The sequence below is a fragment of the Balaenoptera acutorostrata genome, chromosome 4, assembly GCF_949987535.1.
Source record: "Balaenoptera acutorostrata chromosome 4, mBalAcu1.1, whole genome shotgun sequence".
Taxonomy (NCBI): Eukaryota; Metazoa; Chordata; class Mammalia; order Artiodactyla; family Balaenopteridae; genus Balaenoptera; species Balaenoptera acutorostrata.
Window position 1 is genome coordinate 138,309,200 of NC_080067.1, and position 16,996 is coordinate 138,326,195.

At 42.3% G+C, this 16,996-nt stretch overlaps 1 protein-coding gene across 8 annotated transcripts in view; it reads right to left on the reverse strand.

Annotated features, from left to right (window-relative positions):
* The window catches only part of TIAM1 (TIAM Rac1 associated GEF 1), a 407,741-nt gene that overhangs the window by 52,594 nt on the left and 338,151 nt on the right, over positions 1 to 16,996 (reverse strand). For 7 of the 8 annotated variants that reach the window (XM_057545316.1, XM_028166880.2, XM_057545314.1 and 4 more), the window contains 2 exons: positions 12,469 to 12,555; positions 4,043 to 4,267 (listed from right to left, as the gene is read on the reverse strand). In XM_057545316.1, coding sequence (XP_057401299.1) covers positions 4,043 to 4,267; positions 12,469 to 12,555 — 312 coding nt within the window. The remainder of the gene's footprint in view (positions 1 to 4,042; positions 4,268 to 12,468; positions 12,556 to 16,996) is intronic. The other variant, XM_057545319.1, reaches the window with a different exon arrangement.

Consider the following 16,996-nt stretch of genomic DNA (forward strand, 5'->3'; position numbering starts at 1 on the left):
GTTGTCATTACAAAAATCCCAATGAAGCAGACCACAGAATGTTATCCACAAACACCCCGGTAGATGGTCTGCATGGGACCATAAGATTCCAATCATCTTACCATTCCACCCAGATGAAAAAAAGAGGATCAATAATCAAGAATAGTCGGTGACCTAAGGGAGTAGCCTCCAATCTTAGCTGCACGTTAGAATCACCTAAGGATTTTTAAGCAATCATCCAACACGTGCAAACCCAGCCCAGACCTCAGACCAAGGGAATCATGATCTCTGAAAAGGGGCTCAGGGGTCTCAGCCTTCTAGACTGCAGAATCTACTGCTTTCTACCTGGGGAAGGAAACTACCTTAAGTATTCTTCATAAACTTAGTTATCAGACAATCCACCCGGTGCAGACTGAAGTGGAAGACAGGACAGTGAGGAGATCAAAACCGAGCAGCCTCTGGTTACAAGCTAGAGAACCTCCCCATCCCCACAAGAGACTGTGCTTTGAATGCATAACATTTGAGTACCTCTTAGAACATATTCTAAACACTTCACTTTCATCACTCAGTCATTCCTCACCACAACCTCATTTGACAGTGGTGTGGTAGGATCCCCATTTTATGCACAAGGACACGAGGCACAGAGAGATCAAGTGTAATCTGTTCAAAGTCATGAATCTAATAAACATAAAAATAGGACTCATTCCCAAGGAACCTGGTTCCAGAGCCCACTCTTAGGCACTAGGTAGTGATATTTCTACCTCGAGGAAACAAACCTCTCCATAAAAAAGGCTTCAGAAATAATCCAGCCCTGAAAGCTAATCACATATTTCAATCAGAATTCTCAGGGCAGGATCAAGGCCAAGTCTGCATACTTGGACTTGTAAAATGGGGCAATCCACAGGCCCAGCCTCCTACAGACGGGCACCAGCCAGGGTGCCTGTGGACACGGCCAGGCCCTCCATCAAGGCTGCCTTACATCCACTATGACCACCCTAAGATGGTCCCTGCATCAAACCTCAACTCCGTCACTCAGGAGGGCTTCTTATTTTTAGTTACTGCTATATTTAGATGAAGGCTATAGTCTAGCCTGCCCATTGTACACATTTTCTCAGTTGTTTTCTATTGTCACTGCAGCTGTCTGTGCGCACTGCTTTATAAACTCTGCCTCATTATGGAACCGTCTTTCAGGTTATTTTATCCTGTTTACTTGCCCCCTCTTTTATCTTGCACTGTTAAATAGGGACTAGGAAATGGCAGCAACCAGAAGGCAGACACGCTGAGACGCAGGTGGGGAGCCTGAGTGACTGCTTGCCTCTATGCCACTACCGAGAGCATTTGAGAATTCTTCTGGAACTTAGTAATGTTGAAACCAACTTAGAAACTGTCCAGAAAACCCACACTGTGACTTTGCTTTCATGCTGTATTCTTGAACCAACTTGATTACCTAACTTGACCAAGCGCACTTGGTTGTGAAGGATTTTTGATCCCTACAAGATATTAAAAGGTGAAGCAATTAAAAAACAAAGGACTACACTAAAATGTTAAGTATCAGGACAGAATCATGTCATAGTCATCATTATAACTTTCAACATCCAGATTAATGTCCGGCACAGAGCAAATACTTAAGAAATGTCAGTTCCAAGTTATGATCTGGAAACAAATAACTAAATCTTCTACGGATGATTCCAAAATAAAAGTTTTAATGTGGTTTAAACAACAGTAGGTTCAGTGGATGTAGCATGCAGATTACAAAGGTGTCTGGTCTGAAGGAGGATGTTAAGGTCAGCTGCTGACAGGATAGGGCTACATATAGAAAATATACTCAAATATTCCCAAAACAGACACCTATGTACAAACACATTTTTAAATTAAAAAAAATTTTTAATAAAAGGCCTTAAAACTTGGCAAACTGTGTGCACGTGCAAACGCACGCACACACACACAAATCTTTTTTCAAAAGAAAGAAATCTATCAAAACTATGATTGTGTTTAAAGGAACAAATCATGAGCAATTTCAATCACACTTTATATCAGGGGTCTGTAAAAGGCCAGATAGCAAATATTTTCAGCCTTGCAGACCATGAGTCCCAGTCATAACTACTCAACTCTGCCATTGCAATGGGAAAGCAGCCAGAGACAAAACATCAGTGAATGGGTGTGACTGTGTTCTAATAAAACTTTATTCACAAAAACAGGCCATAGTCTGGATTTGGCCAGTGGGTCTTAGTTTGCCAACACCTACTTTATATCCATAACCCACAGGAAGGGCTCAGACAGGAAAAAAAATCCAAAAAAGGTTGAGTACACACTGTTGTTTGTAGTATGTACATCCAGACCTTAGAAAGTCCTTTCAATAACCTAATCTAACACAACACGCCTTACTCAGTCATTTTACAGAAACCACTGTGAACGGAGTTTTACGGGATTGAGCCTGCCATCTTGTGGTCACATAAAAGAACAACCTTCATGGTATCCATTCCCTATCATTAAGGGTACACAGCTCCCTGTTTAGATAAAGACAAATACCATATGATATCACTTACATGTGGAATCTAAAATATGACACAAATGGACCTATCTGTGAAACAGAAACAAAATCAGGGACATACAGAACAGACTGGTGGTTGCCAAGGGGAAGGGAGGCAGGGGAGGAATGGAGTGGGAGTTTGGGGTTAGCAGATGTAAGCTATTATATATAGAATGGATAAACAACAAGGTTCTATATTCAGTATCCTGTGATAAACCATAAGAGGAAAGAATATGAAGAAGAATGTATATATATATATGTATAACTGAGTCACTTTGCTGTACAGCAGTAATTAACACAACATTGTAATTCAACTATACTTCAATAAAAAAATTAAAAAAAAATTTTTTTAAAGGGTACACAGCTCCCTGGGGTCCTTTTCTAAAGATGTGATTGGCGTGTGGGTACTGCAATGACAAAATGAGTCAGAAGTCAACAGTAACTAAGTGTGATTGATTCTCTCGAGCCTCAACTTGTCAAATTCTCCTAGGGGACCACCCAATAAAAGGATGAATTGTCACAAGGCTTCCGCTTGTGATTTATTCTTACCAAGCCAAGCTTCAGAAGGGACTTTGAAAAACAAGAATACTCAGAGTACCTACACTCAGAAGTGGAAAATGAAGACTTTTTTTAACCCGAGTTTTAAAGAGAAAATAAATCCCAAACCCTAGCTTATCAAATCAACCCCAACTTTAGAACCAGGTCATAGTGAGGTAAATGATAGCCGTATCTGTTCCCCTGTGGCCTTGCTCCCTGATTCTCCCGCTGAACAAGAATGGGCGCCTGTGTAGCAAGGTGAAGAAAACCTAAGTCTCGTACCAGGAAACAAACTCAGGAGAAAGACGCAAGCAAGTAGGAAGAGTAACACAGGAGCAGGGCCCATGTGAAAGATGTCTTTGCAGGGTCCTGGGGAGCTTGGTGGGGTGCCAGGAAGGCTTCCCAGGGCAGCTGTTCCTTTCTGAATGAGTATAAGGTTGCCAGAGGGAGCGGGAAGAAACGTGTAAACAGGAGAAGTGGCAGATGGGGCGGGGCAGGGCAGGGGGTTCCACCGATGGGCTCTTGTCCAGACTCTAGGTCACAAGGCCCCAAGAGAAAAGTTGACCAGACACCAGTTCTGGGCATATTTCCGCTCTGGGCATCTCATCCCACATCCTCCTCTTCCACAGAAGGCAACGCAGGGCTGGGTGATTTGGGGGATGGCGTCATGGAAGGCAGGGAGCCCCAGCATCTTAAGTGAGTCCTGGCACTTCTGTGTCTCCAACTCTCTGTCCACAGCCAAGAGACAGTGGCCCCTACCCGTTTATCTTTCTCCCAAATGACAAGCAACAGCAGCATGACAAAGCTTTCCATTGCAGCCAAACAGTAGTTCCACCAGCACAAAAGTTCCTGGCCCCTTTGAAATTTCGACAGGAAGCTCAGTAATCTGCTCATCTTACTCACACATCTTAGATGACCTGCCAGATGCAGGAAATCCACAGAAATACGCAAGCCGCATGGGCAGCCTCCGAGGGCCAGCCCGGTGCACAGCCATACCTGTGTTGCTGGTGAGAAAGGCGAGAGGGTTCTCGCTGAGGTCGGCGGGGCCGTCCAGCCGGAGAGGCGGGCTCCCCAGCAGCTCTGCTCCTCCCTCCAGCTCGGGGTAGGTCCTCACCAGGAGGCCCAGGGACAGCTGCGCGAGGAAATCTTTGAGCACAGAGGCATTCAGGGTGCCCGCGGCACGACTATTGATCTCAAGAATCTCATCTCCCGCTTTCAGGCCTGCCAACGCGAGATGGAAAATGTTTAATGTCACACACGCATAAAAGCAGCTGCAGCATCAAATCAGATCACAGCATCTTAGACGCCCTGTTTCGAAAGGGCACACCGAGCTCTCCTGTTATAGGTGTTGCTGCAAACAGGCTGTAGTGCGCAAAAGGGAATCATCGGGTGATCACGTGGGCTTTGGTTTGGGAGGGTTCTAGACTGGGATGTCACAGTATGCCTATCCTGTCCTGAATACACCAGCTAAACAAATTTATTCCTTCTTGAGTCTATGTGCTCTAAGCATCTGCCAATTGCTCCTCGCAAATGCTAATTCTGGCTATCGTCCTAGCATTTTGAGGGGAAAAGATGGAAAGGTTCTCTGACTGCAGCAACTTCTATGCCTTCTTATGCTACGGTGGACACGTATGCACAGTCAGCTAAAGTCTGTGAATCATTTCTACGGAACCAAAATGCAGGCATCGCCTCGGCTACAACCACTGAAGGTCATCTTATTCCAAACACACTGAGAGATGATAATTTACGGAACCAAATGCAATCATATTTTCCCCTCCCCCACCTTTTATTTGAAACTGCATCAGGACCTTGGGGTGAATGGCCTTTTGAAGGTCCCCCAAAGGTTCTGCTACTTTTGCAAAGCATGCTGGGGAGTTGCCGAAGCTTGGGACCCAGAGGAGCGGCTGTGAACCAGCCCAGCCTAGGAGAACAAGAACTTGGGACTGACCCGGGGCAGGTCCACCTGACATTAAAAGAACATTCCAGCAGTTTGAGAAAGGGAGAGATTAGGGAAGAACAGGAGAGGAAATAAGGTTTCCCTTCAGTTAAGAAGAAGAAAGGAGTCTGATTCTTATTTTCTAGACTAATGTGGAAAAACAAACTTGAAAAAGGGAGTGACTGAAGGGCAGAGACAAAGGATGAACTGCCAAACACAAAGCCACAGAGTCCCTCAGGCACCCGCAGTTCTCACTCTGATCCCACAGAAAAATAATTCCGCAGAGAAGTTCTCACTTCCCAACTTCACCGGGTCACACCTATCGGCCAGCTTTACTCAGGGTTCCAAAATACTTGAAATCAATTTTCTATCATAAAATACTCCAAGAAACATCGCAGGTGAGGAGGCAATGGGAGAGAAATGAGAAGGTTTTCCTCCACGTCAGAGGCAGAATTCTAGGAGACTAACCATTCCATTTTTTTAGGTGAAAGATTTTGGCATCACAGCATTTGAATTGAAAACACAAAATTTCCACATGTGAAAGGCAATTATTGGTTTTTAAGTGTTCTCCTGGAGACAATTCTTTTGGTTAGATATTAGAGGAGGTAAAATAAGGAGAAAAAGAAGAAACAACTTAACAACTAAAAACATCTGCAAGTTTTTTGTTTTTTTAAAAGAATTTATAGGTTTGCGGGAATTCCCTGGCGGTCCAGTGGTTAGGACTCTGGACTCTCACTGCCTAGGGCCCGGGTTCAATCCCTGGTCAGGGAACTAAGATCCCTCAAGCCACTCGGCCAAAAACTAAATAAATAAAAATAAAATAATTTATAAAAAAAGAATTTCTAGGTTGCTGTGACTGGTTGAATAACAATGTGTAGTGGGTTGAAGGGTGGACCCTAAAAAGATATGTCCATGTCCCAAAACCTGGGAATGTGAGCTTATTTGGAAACAGGATCTTTGCAGCTATAATTCAGTAAAAGATCTTGAGATAAAATCATGCTGGATTATCTGATGGGTCCTAAACCCACTGAAAAGTGTCCTTGTAACAGACACACAAAAGAGAGACAGAGAGAAGAGGAGAAAGTTATGTGAAGACGGAGGATGAGATTGGAGCACTGCTGCCACACCTGGAGCCTCCAGATGAAAGAAGAAGCAAGAAAGGATTCTCCCCTAGAGCCTCCCAGGGACCACAGCCCTGCACACACCTTGGTTTCAGACTCTGTCCTCTAGAACTGTGGGAGAATACAGTTCTGGTTTTTTTTTTTTTTTTAACATCTTTATTGGAGTATAATTGCTTTGCAATGGTGTGTTAGTTTCTGCTTTATAACAAAGTGAATCAGCTATATGTATACATATATCCCCATATCCCCTCCCTCTTGCACCTCCCTCCCACCCTCCCTATCCCACCCCTCTAGGTGGTCACAAAGCACCAAGCTGATCTCCCTGTGCTATGCGGCTGCTTCCCGCTAGCAATCTATTTTACATTTGGTAGTGTATATATGTCCATGCCACTCTTTCACTTTATCCCAGCTTACCCTTCCCCCTCCCTGTGTCCTCAAGTCCATTCTCTACGTCTGCATCTTTACGCCTGTCCTGCCCCTAGGTTCTTCAGAGCCATTTTGTTTTTGTTTTTGTTCTTTTAGATTCCATATATATGTGTTAGCATATGGTATGTGTTTTTCTCTTTCTGACTTACTTCACTCTGTATGACAGACTCTAGGTCCATCTACCTCACTACAAATAACTTAATTTCCTTTCTTTTTATGGCTGAGTAATATATCATTGTATACATGTGCCACATCTTCTTTATCCATTCATCTGTCAATGGACACTTAGGTTGCTTCCATGTCCTGGCTATTGTAAATAAAGCTGCAATGAACATTGTGGTACATGACTCTTTTTGAATTATGGTTTTCTCAGGGCATATGCCCAGTAGTGAGATTGCTGGGTCGTAGGGTAGTTCTATTTTTAGTTTTTGAAGGAACCTCCATACTGTTCTCCATAGTGGCTGTATCAATTTACATTCCCACCAACAGTACAAGAGGGTTCCCTTTTCTCCACACCCTCTCCAACATTTACTGTCTGTAGATTTTTTGATGGCCATTCTGACTGGTGTGAGGTGATACCTCATTGTAGTTTTGATTTGCATTTCTCTAATGATTAGTGATGTTGAGCATCCTTTCATGTGTTTGTTGGCAATCTGTATATCTTCTCTGGAGAAATGTCTATTTAGGTCTTCTGCTCATTTTTGGATTGGGTTGTTTTTTTTTTTTTTTTTTTTGATATTGATCTGCATGAGCTGCTTGTATATTTTGGAGATTAATCCTTTGTCAGTTGCTTCATTTGCAAATATTTTCTCCCATTCTGAGGGTTGTCTTTTGGTCGTTTATGGTTTCCTTTGCTGTGCAAAAGCTTTTAAGTTTCATTAAGTCCCATTTGTTTATTTTTGTTTTTATTTCCATTTCTCTAGGAGGTGGATCAAAAAGGATCCTGCTGTGATGTATGTCATAGAGTGTTCTGCCTATGTTTTCCTCTAAGAGTTTTATAGTGTCTGGCCTTACATTTAGGTCTTTAATCCATTTTGAGTTTATTTTTGTGTATGGTGTTAGGGAGTGTTCTAATTTCATTCTTTGACATGTAGCTGTCCAGTTTTCCCAGCACCACTTATTGAAGAGGCTGTCTTTTCTCCATTGTATATACTTGCCTCCTTTATCAAAGATAAGGTGACCATATGTGCATGGGTTTATCTCTGGGCTTTCTATCCTGTTCCATTGATCTATATTTCTGTTTTTGTGCCAGTACCATACTGTCTTGTTTACTGTAGCTTTGTAGTAGAGTCTGAAGTCTGGGAGCCTGATTCCTCCAGCTCCGTTTTTCTTTCTCAAGATTGCTTTGGCCATTCGGGGTCTTTTGTGTTTCCATACAAATTGTGAAATTTTTTGTTCTAGTTCTGTGAAAAATGCCAGTGGTAGTTTGATAGGGATTGCACTGAATCTGTAGTTTGCTTTGGGTAGTATAGTCATTTTCACAATGTTGATTCTTCCAATCCAAGAACATGGTATATCTCTCCATCTGTTTGTATCATCTTTCATTTCTTTCATCAGTGTCTTATAGTTTTCTGCATACAGATCTTTTGTCTCCTTAGGTAGGTTTATTCCTAGGTATTTTATTCTTCTTGTTGCAGTGGTAAATGGGAATATTTCCTTAATTTCCCTTTCAGATTTTTCATCATTAGTGTATAGGAATGCAAGAGATTTCTGTGCATTAATTTTATATCCTGCTACTTTACCAAATTCATTGATTAGCTCTAGTAGTTTTCTGGTAGCATCTTTAGGATTCTCTATGTATAGTATCATGTCATCTGCAAACAGTGACAGCTTTACTTCTTCTTTTCCGATTTGGATTCCTTTTATTTCTTTTTCTTCTCTGATTGCTGTGGCTAAAACTTCCAAAACTACGTTGAATAACAGTGGTGAGAGTGGATAACCTTGTCTTCTTCCTGATCTTAGAGGAAATGGTTTCAGTTTTTCACCATTGAGAATGATGCTGGCTGTGGGTTTGTCATGTACGGCCTTTATTATGTAAGTTCCCTCTATGCCTACTTTCTGGAGAGTTTTTATCCTAAATGGGTGTTGAATTTTGTCAAAAGCTTTGTCTGAATCTACTGAGATGATCATATGGTTTTTCTCCTTCAATTTGTTAATATGGTGTATCACATTGACTGATTTGCGTATATTGAAGAATCCCTGCATTCCTGGGATAAACCCCACTTGATCATGGTGTATGATCCTTTTAATGTGCTGTTGGATTCTGTTTGCTAGTATTTTGTTGAGGATTTTTGCATCTATGTTCATCAATGATATTGGCCTGTAGTTTTCTTTCTTTGTGACATCTTTGTCTGGTTTTGGTGTCAGGGTGATGGTGGCCTCGTAGAATGAGTTGGGGTGTGTTCCTCCCTCTGTTATATTTTGGAAGAGTTTGAGAAGGATAGGTGTTAGCTCTTCTCTAAATGTTTGATAGAATTCGCCTATGAAGCCATCTGGTCCTGGGCTTTTGTTTGTTGGAAGATTTTTAATCACAGTCTCAATTTCAGTGCTTATGATTGGTCTGTTTATATATTCTATTTCTTCCTGGTTCAGTCTTGGAAGGTTGTGCTTTTCTAAGAATGTGTCCATTTCTTCCAGGTTGTCCATTTTACTGGCATATAGTTGCTTATAGCAGTCTCTCATGATCCTTTGTATTTCTGCAGTGTCAGTTGTTACTTCTTTTTCATTTCTAATTCTATTGATTTGAGTCTTCTCCCTTTTTTTCTTGATGAGTCTGGCTAATGGATTATCAATTTTGTTTATCTTCTCAAAGAACCAGCTTTTAGTTTTATCCAGTTCTGTTTCTTAAGCCACCCAATTTGTGACAGTTTGTTATGGCAACCCTAGGAAACTAATACAGGGCCTACCTGAGTGCGCTAGTCTCAGTTTTAATAAGTGAGAGCAGGGGGCCCAGCAGTGGTGGGCAATGAAGTACCTTGTCAGGGTCCTTCTGTCACAACCCCACTGTGTAACAGCTCTGTGCCTGTGGGCATGTTACTGAATCTCTCCCAGCCTCAGTTTCCTCATATGTAAAGAGGGGCATGGATTGAATGAGATTCAACAAAATAATCCACATAAAACTCTTTGCACAGCACTTGGCATGTGGAAGATATTCAAGACATTAACTCTCATTATTAATATTTGGTAGAACAAAGAGGAAAACTTTTTTTGGAATTTTTGAGCCTACTCAAAAATGATCCCCACCACCCACGGTAGAAGTTGTGAAGCATCTAATCTATCTGTCTAGAAAAATACAGCACAGAGCTTTCTCTGTGTCCTGTGGAGCCATCTGGAAGACACTTAGATGACAGCAAAGAAGATGCCTGATCCCAACCTCAGATGATTCCAAGAGCAGAACAATGGGCCAAACAGGCCCAAGATGAACAGAGATAAGTGTAAACACAGTTTGGCTCCAAAAGTCAGTTCTACAAGTACAGCCAACATGAGATCCAACACAGAGCAAGAGGTAGGCAAGAGAAAGCAGGAATATGGGAATTACCCATCAGCCCATCACAGGCCAAAAGCCCACGATGGCTAAGAAAAATAAATAAAGTGTAGGTTCAATTAATGCAAACAGAATATTCAGATCTAATTAGGCTGCGTGCCACCAGATGCCCCTTGGTTGCACCACATTCTGGTCATTTTAAGAAACACTAAAATCTGGACCATCCTCTAGCAGAACTAGCATCTGGATAGTGTCCAGAGGGCAATGACCAGAGGTGTATTCTACATTCTAATGAATTGTTGAAAGATCTGGAAGTGTCAAATGTGGAAAAGACTTAGCAGTTGTAACATGAAGCACATCATCAACACCAATGGCTGGCTATAAACGAGGAAGCAAAGAGTGAACGGAAGCTGAAGGAGAAGGATGTTTTATAATCAGAGACGTCCACAAAGAGGCCGTATGGTCCACAGGGAGCTCTCCTTATCGGGAAGTCTTCACATAGCGGTTATGTTTAACATCAAATACCTCAAATACCTCTCTCGACACAGCCCTCTGCAGGCCAGATACTGGGAATAGTTTGCCACCCAGGTGGACAAGTGGGCATCACTCTTGCATCTGCAGAGAACAGTGCTATATGGGCAAGGGAGTTGCAGCAGACGACTGTTTGTTTTTATCTAACACCAGTGTTCCTGGATTCAAAGGACTAAAACAGGATGTGACTAAAACCAGGGCAGCGTATTTCCCCACCCCCGCACGCCAACAGGCACACTCGTGCTGAAAGAGATAAAAATCAGATTGGGGTTTAAAGGGGAATAAGCCCCGTCACCTCTGCTCTTAGCTGAGATATGCTTTGAATGCGTCAAACTCTGGCCTCCGGCCTGCCTTTGGCCTCGAAAACATGGAAGGAAAATGAAGGAAAATCCTTGTCCATGGCCGTTAGCAGTAGATAAATTACTTGAACTTTGTTTCCGATTGGGCACACCTTTGCCATCTCTGTGCAGAGCCAAGTCTGTGGGTAGCACTTCTCCGGTGCTGACAGCACAGGGCAAAGTAAGCTGCACAGGGAGTTTGTAAGCCATGAACACCCAGAACTAAGCTGCCCCAGAACATGGGAGGAGGTGGGAAAGGTAGGCAGGCATTCCATCCTCTCCCAGCTGCTCCACCGTCCTCTAGCAGAACAGATACAGGTATCACATCCAAGTGTAACTGACCAAGACATGTTGGACTTTTATATTCAATGGGCATTATTTTGCCACTGCCTGGATGAAGCTAAAAATTCCATAGCAAGAAGAATGAAATGAAGGTGGATTTTAAGCCCTACCTACCTGCCCAATGCATTTACAGTGAGTATGGTGACTTGAGAACGTTCCCCCCAAAAGTCATGTCCACCCAGAACGTGACGTTATTTGGAAATAGGGTCTTTGCAGATGTAATTAAGTCAGGATGAAGTCATACCAGAGTAGGGTGGGTCCTAAATCCAATGCCTGGTGTTCTTATAAGAAGGCCATGTAAAGACAGAGAGACACACAGGAAAGAGGGCCATGTGAGGACAGAGGCAGAAATTAGAGTGATGCAGCTACAAGCCAAGGATGCCATGGGTTACTAGCAGCCAGCAGAATCTAGAAAGAACCGTGAAACAGATTCTTCCTGCAGAGGCTCCAGAAGGAAACAACCCTGCCAATACCTTGATTTCAAACTTCTGGCCTCCTGATGAGAAAACATCAGGAGGCCAGAAGTTTGAAGGGCCTCTGTGTGAGAATACATTCTATTGTTCTGAATCACTCAGTTTGTGGTAATTTGCTACTGCAGCCCTAGGAAACTAACATAGGAAGCAAAAAATCTAGGTTGAAATGATTCTCTCAGAGTAGAAAAAGTATGGAGAGCTGGGGTTCCACAAGTAGCCTAGACAGACAACACTATGAGCCCTTGTAGGGCTGCAGGCAGGGTGTAGCAGAGAAGAGCTCTCTAAGGAGGGCAGGAAGTCAGGATCCTGAACCCCTAGGTTCTCAACTTCTACAAAGATTCCTCTATGAATGGCAGCAACAGAACATGAAGGAGCTTTGCAAGCTCAGGCAAAGGCCAATGTCAGCTTCAACCAGTGCAGACCAAAGCACAGAGGGGTCTTCCCGAATAATTTGCTTCAAGAAGATCCCTGGGACCTCCATTCCATCCCAGATGGTAGGGAAGGACAACCACTTCTGATTAGAAGGGAACTTCCCATCAACCCCATGGAGATGGGCTCAAAATCAGATTTAAAATCCAAGAAGGCAACATTCCTTGCACAATTGAGCTGATGGAAATAATACTCGTATTCCCTGGAAGAGTTTTCGATGAGACAACATTTAAATACTCTTCAGGGGTGAACCTTTGGGCATATCCTTCTCATGCACCAACTAGAGAAACCCAAAAGGGAAATGAAGACAGACAAGTCAAGACAAGACACTTAGTAACTTACCTTTCTTGGAAGCTAAGCCAGTTTCCTTTACACTATTCACGTAGAGCCTTCGAACACCATCTTCTTCCACAGAAGAAAGTGAAAAGCCTAGGAAACAGAGACAGCCAGGTAAGGCTCACACCCTCTGAGTGTTGAGAGAACAATAAGAAGAATCTGCTGTGAACTAGCTATGTTCACTGCTTGGGGTTATAGTTTTTCCTTGTTCATATTGTTCCACAAAGCAGAAAAATGTATGTTTAGATCACTCTAAAAGAAGTCACTGTAAAAATTAATATTACCAGGTACATCTATCTTCATACAACCTACCTATCAACTCAAATGGAAGAAAATGATTTTGTTTTACTCTGCTTGCTAATAAATGCCATAGTTTTGCTTTTTTTTTCACAGTTCCCTCCATGGCACAAAACAGAAACAATCAGCTTATCTCATCTGGGTCCCCTTGACTTTTTTCAGCAAATCTATGTCCTAGGACATGTCAACAGAACAACTGTATGATGTGTGTTCATCCATATATATTGCTGTGTGGACACTGCTTTAATTAGTAAAATTCTGCAAACAGGGAGAAGTAGCAACAAACTTTAGAAATCCTTCTTCATATTGAAACTGATGGACTGCACATTTTCCTAGTGTTTGATCATAAGATTATCTTATACCTGTCTAGGCTTCCAGAGCTCAAAGCCCATTAGTTAATTAATCTTGGGTTTTGCTACATCCTTCGGAAAATAAGGCAGAACAAGGCCCTGAGGTTCTAAGTGCTCCCAATCCTATGGCTACAAGCCTTGGTCACCTCTGTTTCTAGACAGTCTCATGTAAAACTCTTTCTGATCAATCAATGCAATGTCCACAACCAACACCGACTTTCCCTCAGGATAAAATACTTTGGTAGATAATCTTAAAAGGGCAATGGAAATTAATACAATTGTAAAGATATAACATGAATGATTTCAGCTCTGGGAGAAAAATAAGGCTTAGACAAAGGAAAAAACAGTGGTTTCAAAAAATAAGCAGGCAACTAACAACAAAATAGAATAATTAATTAAAAGACTGGGGCCCAGGGATTTACTGAGACTTCTCAGTTCATGTCATAATGAACACATGTTTTTTTTGTATCATTCACAGGACCAGGAAATAGATACCCACACGTAGGCAAAACTGCCAAATGCCATCACCCACTAGGGTAGCGAAACTCCCTCGGATAGGGAACTATACGCGCCCACCCCCTGAGGACTTTCCAAAGCCTTTATTTTATTCTCTTATTTTAAATTCCATTCTTACAGCAACTTCTAACTTTCAGATTACTCTTCAAGAAGTCCCACTGAAATAAAAATAATTTTAGACACGAGCCACTTAAATGACATTAGCCTTAACACAGGCGTATTTATCTGCATCGCAGCAGAGATTTTCTTTTTCTTTTATCTGTTAGAATAGATACAGAATCAAGGACTACATCAGGGAGAGGATGAATAGAATTCATTAAAATACAGGCATTTCCTTTCAAAAATGCTACCATTTTATAAAGTTCTGAGACCAAATTTTTTAATTATATTTTTAATTCAAATTTTATTCTATTAAAAATAAAATGAACACATTGTCAGGAGAGGTGATGTGTTGAGAGCCTACTACAAGTCACCTTAAACCAAAGTCAGTGGAGATGGGTATTCATTTGTTGCCTTCCTTCCTTACCACTAAGGATGTCAAGAGTCCCAAAGAGCAGCCTGCCTTTCAAGATGCCAATTATCTGCACACTGGAGGGAAGGTGGGGATTATCACCATCTCCTACAGTAACAAATATGTACTCATTTGTATTATTTTTTAGATTCCATATGTGATATCATATAGTATTCGTCTTTCTCTGACTTATTTTGCTAAGCTGTGAAATAATATTCTCTAGGCACATCCAGATTGCTACAAATGGCAACATTCCATTCTTTTCTCTGGCTGAATAATATTCCACTGTATCCATGTCCAGGCTACTGTAAATAGTGCTGCTATGAACTTTGGGGTGCATGCATCTTTTTGAATTAAGAGTTTTAGTTTTTTCCGGATATATATCCAGGAGCGGGAGTGCTGGATCATATGGTAGTTCTATTTTTAGTTTCTTTAAGGAACCTCTATACTGTTTTCCATAGAGGCTGCACTAATTTACGTTCCCACCAACAGTGTAGAAAGGTTCCCTTTTCTCCACATCCTCGCCAAAATTTGTTATTTGTAGACTTTTTGATGGCAGCCGCTCAAGTCAGCATATTTTTTTCTTTTAAATAGGATAGCAGCAATGTAATTCCCAGCAGACCAATGTAATACGGTCCAAAATGACTGCCACCAGAAGACAGAGGGAGTTATTCAATATAAACCCAATATATCCACCCATCAGAAGGCTTAAGAGTTACAAAGACCAGGAGGCACCATGAATGGCATATGATCTTGAGAATGAAGGAAGTGATTAAAACTAAGTGAAGAAACGAAGAAGACAGACTCATATGTTGAATAACCAGAAGTTTCCTCATACTGAAATTCATGACCAAAGATAAATCAGGACAACAAAGTAAACAAAATAGAAGTACTCAAAACCAGAGTCCAGGATACAGTGAAAGAGAGAAAGTGAGAAAAGTGCAGACATCTCTGACATAGAGGGGACACAAGACCAAAAGTCTAATAGTCTAACCAGTCCCCAGAGAAGAAGGAATACTCAGTTGCTGAAATGATGCATTCATCCACTTCAAGGCAGCCTAGGGGATCATGCTTAGTCTATTACAAAACTATTTGAACTAACTTCAACAACAAGTCTGAGAGAGTCCTGAGGGCTGAGGTAGAGGGAGGGGCAAGAGAGAGAAATTAGGCAAGTGTTAAATCTTTCCATTTGTTTAGTCAGTGGAATTATTAAGTCATAATTTCCTCCCTAAAGCATTCTACAATAGAAAGCAGCATCTGGTTTATAGTTAGATCTTGTATGTGTGCTGATGTGTGCTAGTAACTTACATATACTGAAATTGATGTATAGCAGGAAGCTGCACTTAGGTGCTAATGTCAGAGAGAGGTGGGCTGAATTTAGAATCCTTGGTAGAGTCTGAGGTCAGAGACAACCAGGTCTTCTTAGGACTCGGGGACTCTTTAGCTACTTGTGGGAACGCCTTCTGCCAACATCGAACTGGGCACTGAGAATAAATGATTTTACCTAAGGTTATTAGCCATGCGTGGCGGCTTTCCAAGGTGAAGTCCAGGAACCACTACAGATAGGCTGCAACTGACAGCGATGTAAGGACAGAAAGCAAGACTACAGCACTGCGAACCTCAGCATCTGACACTGCCACAACCTCTAAGCAAGGGATTTTGTAGTTTACAAAAGCAGGGGTGCTCCATGACAGATCGGAAATGAAAACAAACCCCCCCAAACCCCTGCTTCTTTATGTCAGGTCATGTGAGAAGCACGGCCAACAGTACCCTCTGGGTTGATGTCTGATGCCCTGTAACAGCTTCAGCATGGAAATGTAAACAGGTTCTGTGAGTACTTCAGCCACTTTAATAAAAAAAAAAAAGGATAAAAAATATAGCGGTTCTATGCCCAGTTTCTATTTCTGAGTCCCAAAACCAATCCATCTTTTTTTTTCTTTGGCTGCGCTGCACGGCACATGCGACCTTAATTCCCCAACCAGGGATGGAACCCGCGCCCCCTGCGGTGGAAGGGCAGAGTCTTAACCACTGGACCGCCAGGGAAGTCCCCAAAAGCAGTCCACCTTAGCATTTGATTCCAAGAGCTCTGAAATTCAGCCCTGTCTTGCTTCTTGCTACATTTTCCCCTTACTCAAGAGAAATTAACTAAACCAAAGACAAAAGAGGAACGGATATGGTACATTTCAGTTTGGAGGACCCAGATGCTTATTTGTAGCACTGCTACCAATTACTGCTTTAATTACTGAGGTCATGCTTCCGCTGCATAATAAGCCTTCAGACACATTTATCCCTTGCCATCAAAAATGTCCTCTGGCTTCATGCTGTCTTTAGTTTTAAGGTCAAGAAGTAAACAGCGTGAGGGTGTAACTGCAAGTGGCCAGGGGTTGGAAATTAGGTTCTCTTCATTAGGCCAAAGCACTCCAGTGAGTGCTCTGAGAGGTGAACTCGATGCCTGCGGGAGAGGCTTCGGCAGGGATACTGAAGATGCTGCTGCCCAGTAAAGGGTTTGAAGACTTTCAAATGTTAAAAAGCCTAATAAGTTAATTCAGAGAGAAATACGCAGTAAGCGAGTATATGCAGTGACCTTTATATCTTTCCACCAGGTCTTCTAGTTTTCCTTTTTTCCAGTACATAGTAGGACTACACTCTTCTGCCCACCTACCCATCCCCCCCTCCAGTTACTTGCTTTGACAAGTCAATTGGGAGTGAGCCAGCACCCAAATCACCACCTTCCCTCTTTCCCCTTTGCCAGGAGACAGACAATGTCCCAGGTGGCAGGTGCTGCAGGCCTGGGTCCTAGAGTGAGGACAACATACAGAAAGGGTCCCAGGCAACCCACAGAGGATGCATGGTGAACAGG